The sequence below is a fragment of the Polypterus senegalus genome, chromosome 17, assembly GCF_016835505.1.
Source record: "Polypterus senegalus isolate Bchr_013 chromosome 17, ASM1683550v1, whole genome shotgun sequence".
Lineage (NCBI taxonomy): Eukaryota > Metazoa > Chordata > Cladistia > Polypteriformes > Polypteridae > Polypterus > Polypterus senegalus.
The window spans coordinates 63,027,391-63,042,951 of NC_053170.1; the positions used below are offsets into that span (position 1 = coordinate 63,027,391).

The 15,561-nt window shown below is 37.6% G+C and overlaps 1 protein-coding gene across 3 annotated transcripts in view; it reads left to right on the forward strand.

Annotated features, from left to right (window-relative positions):
• Window positions 1–15,561, forward strand: part of rnf213a (ring finger protein 213a) — a 377,172-nt gene that overhangs the window by 84,633 nt on the left and 276,978 nt on the right. For all 3 annotated transcript variants that reach the window (XM_039739973.1, XM_039739975.1, XM_039739974.1), the window contains 2 exons: window positions 10,595–10,851; window positions 11,210–11,416. In XM_039739973.1, the coding sequence (XP_039595907.1) occupies window positions 10,595–10,851; window positions 11,210–11,416 (464 nt within the window). The remainder of the gene's footprint in view (window positions 1–10,594; window positions 10,852–11,209; window positions 11,417–15,561) is intronic.

Genomic DNA, 15,561 nt, shown 5'->3' on the forward strand with positions numbered 1-15,561 from the left:
CGCGTAATGGTCATAACTGGAAGCAGTTTTTCCATTTACTGTAATGGAGATGAGCTTCAACGCCGGGGGGCGTTTCGTGTGACATCATCACGCCTCCCACGTAATCACGCAGTACATAGAAAACCAGGAAGACCTCAAAAATGCGCTCAAGAAAACATGCATTATTTAATTGAGAAGGCAGCGAAACAATAAGAAGCGAGTTCTGCTACTTCGGAAACAAAGCACGATGTAAACCTACACTTTAAATTAAGTTCATAGACAGGCTGCGCTGGCGTTTGTAATTTAGTGCCTGCCCATAGAAGGCCGTCCGTCAGCGCAATCCAATAGCAAACTGCCACGGGTAAATATTCACGGGTGAAGGACTGTGCTTATGGAGAGGAAGATGAGATGGTCAGGGTGGTGTTTGACACAAACTCAGCGAAACTGCGAGAGAAAGTTTTAAGTGCCAGGACTAAGGTAACATTAAATAAAGCTATGGACATAGCACGAGATGGCACCAGCACAGCTGGGAACCTTCGATGCAAGTACACCGAGTGGCTCACGTGAACTGACGCAGTGCACAGATAAAAAGCAACAGTTCCAAAGAGCGCTGAACAAAAACCGAATTACACAGTTGAAAAGGCAGCAAAAATATGAAGCGCCTGATAAGCATATTCATAAATGCAGCTACTGTGGAAACAAAGCACACGGTGGAAAAAGTCAATGTCCCGCTAAAGGAAGACAGTGTAAAAAAAACCCGTGCATGCAGTGTGTCAGGTCTCAGATAAAGAAGAAGACGAGCTGTTTATTGATGCAGTAAGAAACGAATCGATGAATGAAACCTGTCATCTTTACAACGATTGACAAACACGGAATGTAACTTGAACACAACACATCGTACAAATTCAATCAGGGTCGTAAGAAATAATGATAATCAAATCCTTGATGACAGCAACATTCAATAACACTCACAAAACAATTACTGTATATTGACAATCATGTTACGTTATTTTTAAAATGTTCCCTTTTCTTTTCATAACTTCTACTTCTCCACTGCGATACGCTGGTATATATTTAAATGTATATATATACCCCTATCTACAGTACATACTCGATAGACAAGCCACATGCTGTGGCTCAATTGTAGAGTCTTCGCCTCTAATGCCGACATTCGAGGTTCGATTCCCGAGAGGGATGCACTGAGTATGTACGCTACTGATTCATTTTACCTTCGATCTCCTTGGTTTGGGACGTATGAAAAATATTCGGTTAACGCAGAATCATGTTACGTTATTTTTAAAATGTTTCCCTTTATTAGCACAAGCACAGCTGAGAAGCTTCGATGCATGTACTCCATAACGCGTTAAAAATAACGCATTTAATCACACTTTCAATTCCAAGCAAACGGGAACTTTTGTCAATGCATCATTTCCTGGTACATCCATTACACTGATGCACACATCACAGCTACAAAAATGTTAGAGTCGGAATAAAGCGCTCCTACGACTGATCATTTCGACTTCCCGAAAGCCTTGATAAAAGCATGGTTTTGTGCACAATGAAAAGCAAGCAAAATTAGATGCATTACAGAAAGCGGACTTTGTGGCTCTTACTGGGGATCATTGGACTTCCGTGACCGTTAGTAATTCTAATTACATCTAATTACAAAATGTTCAATGATCACACTGTTTTAGCCTAATGTACAAAATAATTTTGGCTAAGGTTACTCAGAGTTTAAAGATTAAGTTGGTCAAATTACCTTTTATGTTTCTGACTTATTTTTTTCAGAAGAAAAACTGCACTTTATGTTGAAATTTTGGTTATTATTATTTAAAGACAATACTATTCTGAAAATCTACTTAAAGTACTTAAACTACCACTTTATTTTTAAGTCTGCCCAATTTTAACCAGGGATGATATTTTTGTTTCTGTTTTGAATTCAAATGCAGTTTAAAGGCTTTTTTTTCAGAAATTAAAACAGCTTCAGTTTACAATATTCATGTACATGTCTATTATTTGATTCTGTCGCCCACTAAAACACTTTTAAATTAAAAAAAAACATTTGCGATTTGGGGCAAATTTACGTGCGATTACATACGATTAATCAAGATTAATTCTTACACAGCCTCTAATTAATTGGATTAATTTTTTTAATCGAGTCCCACCCCTAATATATATATATATATGTGGATATATATGTAGATTTGTATATATAAATGTGTATATACAGTATATATGTAGATATGTATATGTGTATATACAGTATGTATATATACAGTATGTATATATATGTATGTGTGTATATGTATATATATATAACTGTGTATATATATGTGTATAGATGTGTATATATATATATATATATATATATATATATATATATATATATATATATGCCAGCAACACTCATGACAATGACAAAACAATTACATTGTCAATCATGTTACGTTATTATTAAAATGTTTCCTTTTCTTTTTACTTCTCCGCTGCCAATGCAGGTATTTTGCTATATATATATATATATATATATATATATATATATATATATATACAGATATATATATATATATATATATATATATATACAGATATATATAAATATATATATACAGATATATATAAATAGATAGATATGACAACAACACTCAATATCAATGACAAAACAATTACATTAACAATCATCTTACGTTATTTTTAAAATGTTTGCTTTTCATTTTCATAACTTCTTTAACACACTACTTCTCCGCTGCGAAGCGCGGGTATTTTGCTAGTTTTGATAATATTATTCCCCCTAGACCTATTCATTGCAATTATATTATTACCACTTTAAAGGACTGTAAAATGTCACTGAAAATAAATGAAGACAATAGTAGTAAGTACTTTTAGTGGTTAAGATTTATTAACTGAACAAAATAAAAGTGTAGGATACAATATGTAACCATGCTCTCTAAAAATGTGTATCCCTTGTAAACAAAATAGTTTAATAATAAATATGTTTCACATTGGCTATTCACAAAGTAAACAATGATTGTGAAAATGTAATGCCATCATGGACAAAGGCCTATCTCTGCTAAGGCCTTGAGGTAGCATATCTATCCAAATCTTCACATCCAACATCACCCCAATTCATGGTCTAATTCTCAAATAAAGCAAGCAAAATAAAGTAAGAATTAAATAAGACCTCTCAGACCATATTTACAAAATTAAAAAGGGTTGGCACAGTAATAAAACATTTTAAAAATCATGTATTTTGCTACATTTCACAGCACAACATGATCAACACTGGCTCACAATAAGTCTTCTGTAAAAACTTTCTGGATACACTGCTGCTCAGCAGTCTTAAGTATTTTTATGCCTATATAAACATTATTCAAACATTAATACTTTCAATTTTGAATATGACACACAGAATTAAAGTCACTTTAAAACACACCAGATGTCACCACCCAAATATATTAAGATGTACACACTTACCGACTGCCAGGTGCAGCCTGTGCCCAAAACATTGCACCTGTGTCCATTTATTGAGCTTGACAGCTTTCACAATATTTGGGCCGTTGTCAGTTGTTATAGCAACAAGGTCCTCTTCACTGATGTCCCATGCAGACAGCATCGCTCTCAACCCCTGTCCAACCATCTCCCCCGTGTGATCAGATGGAAAATAGGCCGCCTCGAGCACTCTGGACGCAGCTCCCATTTGTTGTCGATGTAATGAACTGTGAGACTAATATACGGCTCCATTGTGCGGCTGGACCAGAGATCGGATGTGGCTGCAACGCGCTTAACGTATCTCAATTCAGCAGCAACCTTTTTCCTCTCTGTGCTGTACATGCTGGGAATGATAGTTTTGAAAAATATTTTCGTGATGGGAGTTCGTATCTCTTGTCAATTATTTTCATGAAGTGTCTGAACCCGTTGCGTTCCACTGTAGCAATAGGAGCCATGTCTTTTGCTATGTGGTAGCCTATAGCATTTGTGATTTCTTGCCATCTTTTGAAGTTCGCTCATATAGTTGAGTACTAGCAAATGCTTCGGTTATTGACCGCTGCCTGGTGGAGGAAGACGCTTTTGCTGGTCCTCCTAATCTCTTCTAGCTTTGAGCTTTTTATGTCTTGAATTGAATCACATGGTTGTGCTGCAGGTGGTGGAAGAGGTTGGTTGTGTTACCTTGACTTGACGCCACAGTCTTTTTGCAGAGTTTACATTTAACAATTTTTTGATCAATATCATCCTTGTTGAATCCAAAATGTTGCCAAACGATTGATGATGCATTTTTTTTGTTAACAAGCGTCTCCTCTTCCTCCTCCACCAGCTCTACCTTCGTCGCTGCTGCTTCAACATTTAAATCGTCCTCCATTTGTTCACCCGTGTCTCGTCTTGTTACAGGTAGTAGAGTCATGTGACTCCACCCCGTCAAGTCTGTAACGTAGCACAGCGTCTTAAAGGGACATGAACATCGCCAACCTGCACATGCCTTTTCTTTTTTAAAATACCGAATTTACCGACATGGGCAAAATGACGTCGATGAGAGTCATAAATTTCGGTAACGATAAATTTTTGATATATCGCCCAGCGATATATATATATATATGACAACAACACTCATCACTCACAACAGTGACAAAACAATTACATTGACAATCAGGTTACGTTATTTTCAAAATGTTTCCTTTTCTTTTCATTGCTTCTTTAACACACTACTTCTCTGCTGCGAAGCGTGGGTATTTTGCTAGTCTATATATATAAAAGCCAAATACCACTGACTCACTCATCACGAATCTCCTGAAATGTGAGGAATGTGAAGAAAATTTCTTTGTCCAGGCACGTTCTGTTTGTATTTCTGTCTGTTTTTCACAAAAGAATTACTTAACAGATTTAGATCTGGTTGTTTTCTATAATTTGCTTGAACTTTCCGGTTGATTTTGTGTCTTCTGTCATCGCGCAAAGTACCATTGTTCACTTGCGGTACTGATATATTTATGCAAATCCAAGAGAGCTAGTGGGCGGGGCCTTCTTCATTAATTTGCCAGGCTCTGTTTGAGTTGGTCTATGTCTCGCCTAGTGTTGCAGTGCACTTTGCCTCCACTTAGCAAGCGATACCTGTTTGTTCAACAGACATAATCTACAGATTATTAAGGAGTAAGTTTTGACATTTTGAGAGAGCGATGAGCGCTCCATGTGTTTTAGAGGGTAGCTGCTGATTGCCAGAGATAGCATGGCCATGTGCTTTTCTCCTGTCAGAGATGAACATTATCAGATATAGTGCCAGCGTCTATTCATTTTTTAAGTTTGTCCAATTTCATTACTATGTGGATGCAGCCACAGGGTACAAGCTAGTAGGATAATAATTGTAGTTTACTTGTGAAATTAATGGAAACAACAGTTAGGAAAAACATGTCTTATTTACTTACTTAAAACTTAAGTAAAATAACAACACAAAAGTATTGATGACCAGTGTATTATTGAAATCAAACAGTGCAAGTATGAATAAACATTTCAAAGTGGCTTATAGGATTTACACAAACAAATTGCAGTGAGACCAGCAAAACTGTTACAATGAGAGCATTTTAAACAGACCCCCCTAATGTAAACAAGATATGAAATACTAATCGTATTTGAACTACGTGGCATGAATGTTACAGTCTGGATAAATGTAAACTGCTCTGCTGTCACGTGAATTGTGTAGCATACAAGCAAGAACAAAAATCCACCATGCTGTAATGTGAAAAAATCCAGAGTTCTGTCAAATACTGCAGAGGATAAAAACTTTGTAAACAAGTTCTGACATATCTTGCACAAAATATAAAAAAAAGCCCAAATCTATAACATTTTTAACAAATTACTAACTTCGTTCTGTCCAATGTTGCACAAAGAAATAAAAACAATTGTAAAATTCTACTGAGGAAACTTGAATCTGGGTTCAGAGCAGCACAGTTACATGTTACATCATTTCCTCTGGTGCTGAAAGCCCCCCCTCAGAAGGGCTGCTTGAGGCAGAGATGCACAGACACTTTTTTTTTGTTTCTCCAATTTGGGGAAATGCAGTAATCCCTCCTCGAACACGGGGGTTGCGTTCCATAACCCCCCGCTATAGATGAAAATCCGAGAAGTAGAAACCATATGTTTGTATGGTTATTTTTATATATTTTAAGCCCTTATAAACTCTCCCACACTGTTAACATTATTAGAGCCCCTTAGACATGAAATAACACCCTTTAGTCAAAAGTTTAAACTGCTCCATGACAAGACAGAGATGACAGTTCTTTCTCACAATTAAAAGAATGCAAACATATCTTCCTCTTCAAAGAATGTGTGTCAGGAGCAGAGAATGTCAGAGAGAGAGAGAAGCAAACAATCAAAAAATCAATATGTGCTTTTGGGCTTTTAAGTATGCCAAAGCACCACGATAAATCGGCATTTTTTAGAGAAGCGTCCGTATCCTCTAGGCAAACAGCCTCTGTGCAAACAGCCGCTCTGCTCACACCCCCTCTGTCAGGCAGAGAGAGTGAGAGAGACAGAGAAAAGCAAACAATCGAGCACCGCGTGGGAAGCATCTCGTATATCATTGAGGAGTTTTAGTTAATATGTAATACATGCTCTGATTGGGTAGCTTGTAAGCCATCCGCCAATAGCGTCCCTTGTATGAAATCAACTGGGCAAACAAACTGAGGAAGCATGTAGCATAAATTAAAAGGCCCATTGTCCACAGAAATCCGCGAACCAGCGAAAAAATCCGTGATATATATTTAGATATGCTTACATTTAAAATCCGCGATGGAGTGAAGCTGCAAAAGTCAAAGCGCGATATAGTGAGAGATCACTGTATACTTTTTCTGTTTTCTGCCACTCAAATGGATTTACATCACTGTACACCTCAGGTATCATCAAATTGCTTTTGATCTCTTTTTCAATGGCAGTGTGCAGAGATTTGCCTTCTCTGAATTTTCGTGTTTTTTGAAATAGCTGCGTAAAATCTTTTTTTTTTTCTTTTTTGTGCCCTCCCTTGTGTCGTCACCTGCTCCAACCCCTGCAGCCATAGGGTGAGCTGAAGCATTTGAGAGCCCTGGGGTAGGGCTGTATTTCTCTTTTGCCAGAGCCATGAATTCTTTCGTAGCTGCTGTTGTAATGGCTTTAATCCTGTCATCATTATTGGAGTGTTTTTTGTTTAAATAAACTGTTAACGTGTTGTTACATCTTTACAGTTTGTAGGATTTGAACCAGGTTAACACTTAAGTGTTAAACAGTTGGCTGCAGAAAGAAACTCCTTTAAAAATATATGTTATCGGCAATGTATGAAAAGCCGGTATTCTGTAGAATACCTAGGCATTGTATATAATGCCCGGCGTTTTTAGACAATGTATGAAATGTGAGAATTATTACACACTTTCCCTATGCATTTTATATAATACCTAGGCATTCTATAGAATGACAAATGCTATTTGGGCAAAGTATGAAAAAAGGTCCTGATAAGACTATTTTATAAATGACGTGCATTCCTTAAAAATACAAATGTTATTCTGAAAAAATAATGAGAGTGCCATTAAAAAAATGTTTTTCTTTGCGTATTTTGAATAAAATTTGTACAAAATAAAATGTATGCCTTTCTTATTAAGGGAAACAAAATGTTCATATAAAAACATAAGAAATTATAATTAACCTACTTGTTGCAACATGGTAGGCTTGAATGACATTTTGAATTACATTTCATTACATTTTTCACGCAAAGACATTTCATATTTTGCCACTTTGTTTTACACATACATTTGACAAATCCTTGGCCGCTTCCACTGGACTGAGTAATTGCAACTGACCAGAGAGGAATTTCATGGTCAGGAATATCTTCAATTCTAAGCAAGTTTGTAGGGCATAAAGTGAATTGTGATCTCGCATATACTTGTTTTAAAATTCCTTCAGAAGTTCCAAGTCAGTAGAAACCATCCTCTGTCACACTCATTACAACTGCTAATATATTGCGCGAATCACCTCGCACCTTGTCGACGTCAGGAATAGAAACTCGCACAGTAGTTCCCAAAGAAGCAGTGGGAAATTTTTTTTCCGAATTCATTTTCATTTTTTTAGCTTGTATTTCCAGATTGATTTTAGAATTTATTTTACCTTCAATAGCATTTTCAGTTTTGAAACAAAGGGTGCACAAAATATCCATTTCATCATCTTTACTAGCATGGCCACAGAAGGTATGAATTTTTTGACGACTCTTTTTGCATGCAAGTGCACCACTCGTTTCATTTAAACACACACAACAGGTATCAGAAACGGAAATCTCTTAGGTAAGCATGTCTTCATCATGTTAGTTTAATCCGATATCGACTATAATCTCATCCATGTTTTTTAAAACAGGCTCTTTTTCTTGCATAATCTGATTAGTTTCACCTTTTTCCATTGTTTGGACGCTTTCTATTACTTTTTTAAGCTGCTCCTCTGTATTTATGTCTTTTAAAACATCTTCTGGTAGAAAAGACGTTGTAAGCCCTACTTTAGGTAAGCAGCCAAAAAGAGATTTGTATGGTGTTCTTTTGATCCCAGAATGATAAGCTCTTTTTTTCATAAATTGAACGAAACGCAGTCCTTCACTCCAGCAGTCAGATTTGTTGTCCTGCATCCAAGTACAGAGCATATTTTCGATATCTTGATTAGCTCTTTCGACACTACCCTGGCTTTGTGAATGGCGAGGCTTCCCATGGACGATCTTAAGTGCTGGCCAAAACTCCTTCAAGCTGGTCACCACATTAGAATGTAATATAGATGGCGCTCCAAGCAACGAGAATATGTCCACTAGGTTGTAGGCTACTTCTTCAGCTCTTTCTGACGTTAGAGACTTAAGAATCACAAATTTTGTGAGATGATCTTGGTACACCATAATAAATTTGAATTCTCTATCTGGCTGAGACTGAAAGTCAGTAAGATCTACCTGACAACGGGAATTAAATTTAGAAAAAACCATATGTTTCACAACAATGCCCTTTTTAATACCTTTCTGTTTTTTCTGGCAAGGTTGACAAAGGTGGATGTACAGTTCAATATCATGACGTGTAACGTTTTTGTATTTGGTTGAAAGTTCTTTCAAAATTCTATCATGTCCTCCGTGTCCAATAGCCAAATGAGCTTCATGAAGTATGTGAAATAACTCTGAGTCCGTAACGTAATACTGTATAGTGCTGACGCCTTCTTGAACAGGATAAATGAGTTTACTTTTGTTTTCTACAATCATCACATGATAGCGATTCAGCAACCAATAGTCCCTGGATTCCTTCTTAGTAGTCATTTTGGCTTTTTGTACATCATTTATTAACTTCTGGTAAGTAGTTTCGGTTAAGAAAGTACTGTTTTTTGCATCATTAACTCGCAATTTTGGACAGTTCATCGTCGAATCATTGTTTCATGTCTATAGACCATGACTCCTTCTCCAACACTACAGCTTGCTCCTCCATTTTCATGGAGCACAGTAAAAAACGAATTTTTTGTTGAACAAATTTAAGTAAAATTGCGTATTTTGACACTCCCGAACAAACCGCAAAGTGCAACTTACAAATTCTAAGCCTGAGGCCCGTGTTAAAAGTCACGTGCCTTGCCACGTGATATTCGAAACGAATCGGAGATGTATTTCATACTTTGCTGGTTTCTCATTTGGCATTCTATAGAATGCCTAGGAAATGTGTGAAATATGAATCGTTTCATACATTGCCGGCTAGTTTTAGGCATTATATACAATGCCTAGTCATTCTATAGAATGCCGGATTGCAAACTTTGCCGGTAACATATATAATAACTTAGTATTTTTGGAGCTTACATGGCATTTTATTAACTGACCGTTTTGGAAGGAAAACAAAGTAGTGCTTTGGTAGATTGAGTAAATCTCCCTGCAGTGGTAAGCAGGAAGGAATGCAGCAAAATGGCAGACATTTCTAGTCCTCTCAATTTACTCCGGAATGCACCTCCTTGACTGATATTTTCTGTTTCTTGCTTCACACGTGTTATATGTGTGCTTAACACACTCTCTCTCTCTCTCTCTCTCTCTCTCTCTCTCTCTCTCTCTCTCTCTCTCTCTCAAATTGCTTCAAGCTGCCACTAGTATCCAATTTCTTGACCAACAAATCCCTTCAAGGCTCTGTCCCTCACTGCCTTCAGTCTTTGAATTCTTAGTAGGTCCTTCCAAAAAGTCATCTTTACTCTTGTCATAAAAGCTGCAAATGCAAATTCATTCATTGTTCTTGTTGGAACTATAGAATGAGTCTCCTATAACCTTTTAAAATGTGTCTGATCAACAGATGTTAAAACAATTCTTGAAGAAACACTGCCTAAAGCACAGAAGACTATATTGATCCAGCCATAAAACTTAAGTGGTTTTGTTAGAGGTGCAAGTGACATGATTTGAAGTGTCTTTTTTGAATTTGAACATGTCTGATTTGACATCATTATTAAACAGTAACCACTCCTCAATGTTTTGTAGTTCTTCAGTTGTATTCTTTGTTCTCCTGACTGAGTTGCCTAACCTTGAAATATAAACACTGCTGAGTTGAAGGAGAAAGAGACTTCATAAGAGGTGATCAATATTTCTGTCTGTTGCAGCAAGTAAGTTAATGTTTGTTTCTTACAGGTTAAAAAAATACTGAAGACGTTTATGATCGAAAGGATTCTTAATGCACCAATGGACTTGGAAAAAGGGATTTTCATTACTGACAGCCTAAAATCTGCAATGGTTATAGTGATTATTAGTACAAGATATCGTATTTTTTTATCATCAGAAGAAATTTCACAGATATGTGGCATTTTGTGTGTACAACAAATGCCAAAGGACAAGTCTCTTAACTATTACAGAGAACTTTCAAACTGTTTTGCAAGTGAACTAAAAAAGTAAGTTTAATGTTTTTAATATTCTGACAACTTTTGAAGTACAGTATAGACTAGCGTCAATGCAGCCTTGGCTAGAATTACTTTGCTGTATTAGAAAAAAAAAAAGAAACATTTGAACATATTTTTTGTTTGTTCATGAACTCATATTTGTCTTTTACAAAACTATTTTGTCATCTTTAGGAATGTTAGAAAAATCAGATGTTAATTAGCAATTTATTTTATATTTTAAGTGCAATTTTATTTCAATCATGGATATGTTGTTCTCATTTTTGTTATTGCTTTAATAAATATTCTCAGCTTTGTTAAATTTGCAGATTCAGTACAGAAACACCCTTTTAAACTATTCTGTTTGTTTCAGTCTTGAGGAAGCAATCATTGGCTTTTGCAAAACAGCCATAATGTCAAGAAATCCTCACTGGATTAAGGTGATCCCATTGCTACACTTTGTAAATGGAGCTTGTAAACCATTTGAATATGTTCCAGCTTTCCCATACATGAACATTCGTGCTTGGGCTGGACTACAAATGTTTAGTGAAGGCACTGATTTAAGATTCGCTGGTGCAAGGTATTTTCTTTTTTTATTCTTGGTATTTTTTGAGGGGCATGCTGTATTTTTACTATTCAAGTGGATCTAGTTAGAATATTTAAATGTTAAAGCATTTGTATGTGTTTAAGGCATTTATTTAGTTTGTGGAAAATTATTAAACCTTAATCATGATGTTTTTGTTGTATTCTACAGAGTTTAAAACCTTGCTCCATGTATTAATGTATTTGTTACTTTTTCCTTTCTTAATTACACTTTTTTTAATTATTAATTTTTTTATTTTTTTCATTGTAGTTAATATATTATAGATCAGTAAGGCAAGTGGTACTGCATCATATTCAAATTAGATTAGTTACTTCCTTCCTCTGTATATCTAGAGAGGTGAAAATCTGGACAGCTCTGGACAAATTACATGTTTTGTTGACATTTGAGATTTTTTTTAATGTTAAATACAACTCAACAGCAAAGTAAAACAATGGTATTTTAATGAAAATTTTAATATATATTTTATGATTTATTTGATGAACCAATATCCCATTGGACAAAAACCATAGCTTTTCAGTTTTGTTTTGGAAATTTTTGCTCCAATCTCCGTGCAGATTGCTTTTGGCTGTGAAATAAATTTGGACAATCTTGTGTGCAAAGCCCGTTTTAAGATCAAGCCACTGAATTTCAATAATGTTCAAGTCTACGAACTGCAAGGGTCATTCCAAATCCTACACCTTGTGTGATTTGAGATGCTTGATAGTAGATTTTGAAGTGTGTTTTTGATTGTTGACTTGTTGTTTTTCCTGCTTTATTTTTCTGACTGACTGTCAAGCCTTCATTTTCGTAATATTGTCTTAGTGAGCGAGCGTGAGGCATTTGGTGCGTGCTTTTGTGAACCCACAACAAATTGCAACTTGCTCTGGTAAAATCGAACATGTTTAATTTTTTCTCTTTGACTTTAGTCATAAGGGCAGGCTGCGTGAGCAGGGGAGCTGACAACCAATGAATGTTCATCTGGAAGTACAATGCATAAAATGTGATTAGCGGTGCAGAATAAGGAACATATGTGTCTTGAAACTCACAAATAGAAGAGAGGCTTGTCTTCCTGACGTCTCATGTTTTACATTCTAAAACCAATTAGAACAAAAGAATTAAGACTAGAAGACAGTGGCTGAATTCACTACAAGTTTAACCTGCTAACCCATCATGCATTGCTGGCTCCATCAGGTAGCAAGGGGCTTTGGACCTCACAAACAAAAGAGAAGCTTGTCTGTCTGATTTCATGTGTTTTACAAACTATGATAGAATGGAAAAAAAGAAATAGCATGACGACAATAGTAGTTTTCAGAAAGAGGGGCGAACACGAATGTGCTAGATGATTGCCGCTTTGTTGGTATAAAGTAGAAATAGTGAATTTCAGTAGTTTAAATTAGCAAGGTCTGATGATGAGATGAGCGAATGCAGTTGGCTGATGTGACATACCCCACAATTGGAAGTTGTTTAATGTGACATCTGCTTTAGTGGAATCAATCCTTTCCTGTTCTCGCACAATGTATCCTGTGCCATTACCAACCACACAACCCCAAAGCATAGTAGATTCACCCCTGTACTTATCAATTGGCAAGTTGTTGTCTTCTTCAGGTGCTGCACCTGTTTTTCTCCAAACATAACTTTTTGTGGTTGTGGCAAATTTGTTCAATTTTTAACTTCATCAGCCCACAACAATTGGCTCCAAACTGCCTCTGTCTTATGCAGATGTTATTTTGCCTACTTAAGATGCTGTTTATGTTAATGAGATCACAGCTAAGGTTTCTTTCTGATGGCTTTTCTGTGCCAGGCCATATCTGTGTTAGTAATGCTTCACAGAAGAGCAGTGCTGTACTACTCCTTTCGTAGTTAAAGCTTTGCCGGCTTACATAGTATACACACAGTTCTATCTAACCTTTTTTTTCTTGATCTTCTGGATCTTATCTTGGCCTTCATAGTTAATCTTAATGATTAATTGGCATTTCTTAATGACAATTCAAACTGTGGAAATTGGTAGCTAAAAGCATTTTAATTTTCTTTTTATAAACTTCTCCTGCTTTGTAGGCATCAATTAGTTTAATTTTCAGATCCTCTGTCAGTTGCTTTAAAGAACCCAATAATTATTCGGCTCTGGAATTGTCATTGGCTGACAATCTCTAATGACAATTCTTGACCAGACTAACACTTTACAAGCTTAGTCACACTAGACTAATACTAAGGAGTTCTGAAACCTTACAACTGAAAGTGTGCCTACACTATTGCACCTGCCACACTTAATTGTTTGTTTATTTTACATTTTTTAGTTCATAAAGTAAATTGTAACTATTCATTTACAGTTTTTGTCCTGAGTATGACAATAAACTGTATGTGGACCTTCAAGCGGTCCTCCAACTTCCAGGGAAAACTTGGGGGTTGGTGGCAGGATTGGCTCTTCAGCCACCATAAAAACTTCACGCAGCTCTGAAACAGCAGACAGGGCTCCTTTCTCCTCTCCGTGGGAGTAATTCTGTTGCAGAAGCCCATGGGAAGGCTGCTTGCATTATGAAGGGAATTGGGGAAGGCCTTAAATGGGAACCTCATACCTGTAAGAGTTGAATCCATTGGAAAGCCATTGGGGTAAGGCCTGTTGTGGATTGGAACTAGCGTGGTGCTGAAGCATTCTATCTGCTCAGCAGCACTTGGGTCCCAATTTGAGGCGTAAGGGCATGGAATGTCTTGTCTCTCTGGCATGGTAATCATCTTCGTCAGCTGTTGGAGGAGCTTTGTAAACTCTACATTTCAGTGGTGGCACACTCTGAGGTGCGCAGAGGTGGGACTGGCCAAATCTCTGTAGGTGGGTACACCTTTTATTGGACTGGTTGCTCTGATGTAATACTCGAGGAGTAGCTGTTGCTGGGGCGGACCGGCTAATCCCTATGGTGTCTGATGTTACATTTCAATGAGTGTATTATGAGACTTGGGTTACGGCACTCTCGGGGGGCCTTGTCTGTTGTCTCAGTGTATGCTTCGACTGTGGTGAGTGATGTCTCAGTGGGGGAGACAGTTTACTTGCAAGTTCACTAGGTGGTTGATGGGTGCCCACAAAGTGACACTCCTCTGGTCATGGATGACTTCAATTTTACCACTGGCACAGACAAGGCTGGCTGTGAGGATTGTCTCAGTCCACATGGGTCTGATGACGGTGTTGAAATTGGCTCCATGTTCTTTGACTTTGCAAAACATTGGGGTCTCTGGATCGCTGGAGCCTGATTCCAGTGCCCTGAGCCACATCATTAGATTTGATACTCCAATACTGGTGGTGCGGTGAAGGAGATTGATCACATCCTTGTGGGCAGATGCTGGAAGCTGCTACAGAAAAACTGCAGGGTCTATAGAAGTGCCTGTTTGTGAATTCTGACCACAGACTTGTTGTAACTACTCTGAAGATCCAGTTTAGGCCCAATAGGCTACCCCTACTAGGAGAATGAAGCCAGACCTGGCCAGACTCCCAAGATCGGGCTGTTTCTAATGAGTCTGCATGCAATTTGTGTGAGGAACTTGCACACTTGGGTGCATATGCTGATCCTAATATGATGTGGTAGACATTCTGTGACAAGACGCAGAAGGTTGCTGAAGGTTGTGTTGGTGTTGCTAGTATTCCCAGAGGGAGGTTTCTCACAGGGCACCTTGGATTCATCAAGAGGAGTCGCAGTGCACGACTTGATGGCAACTGCGCTCTGTACCGGAAACTTAGAGGGATGGCTCTGAAGGCAGATAAGGAGGCAGAGCAGTCTGGACGCACTCTAGTGACCTGTGACGAAGACTGGACTACTTCGGTACTGTGTCTCTTTGGAGAGTTCTTGGGTACCGTTGGTTTGACTTTGTGTCAAATGAGCAGATGCTCATTGAGTGACAAATGAGGCACATTACCTGCATTGTGAAGGAATGTCAGCACTATGTGATGCAATTCACCAAGTTTGATCCAGCTCACAGGATCCTCATTGTTCAGGATCTGAGCAGCTGGCACAGGCCAAGGGGATACATATGTAACACCTGACTGCAGCAGATAGATGGTCATTTCCCTACTGGACAGCGTGTATGCCTGGGGGGGTTGCCAACCAAGATCCTGAACTGTTTCGTCATGTGGTAAGTGCAGCAACGCGCCATACCAG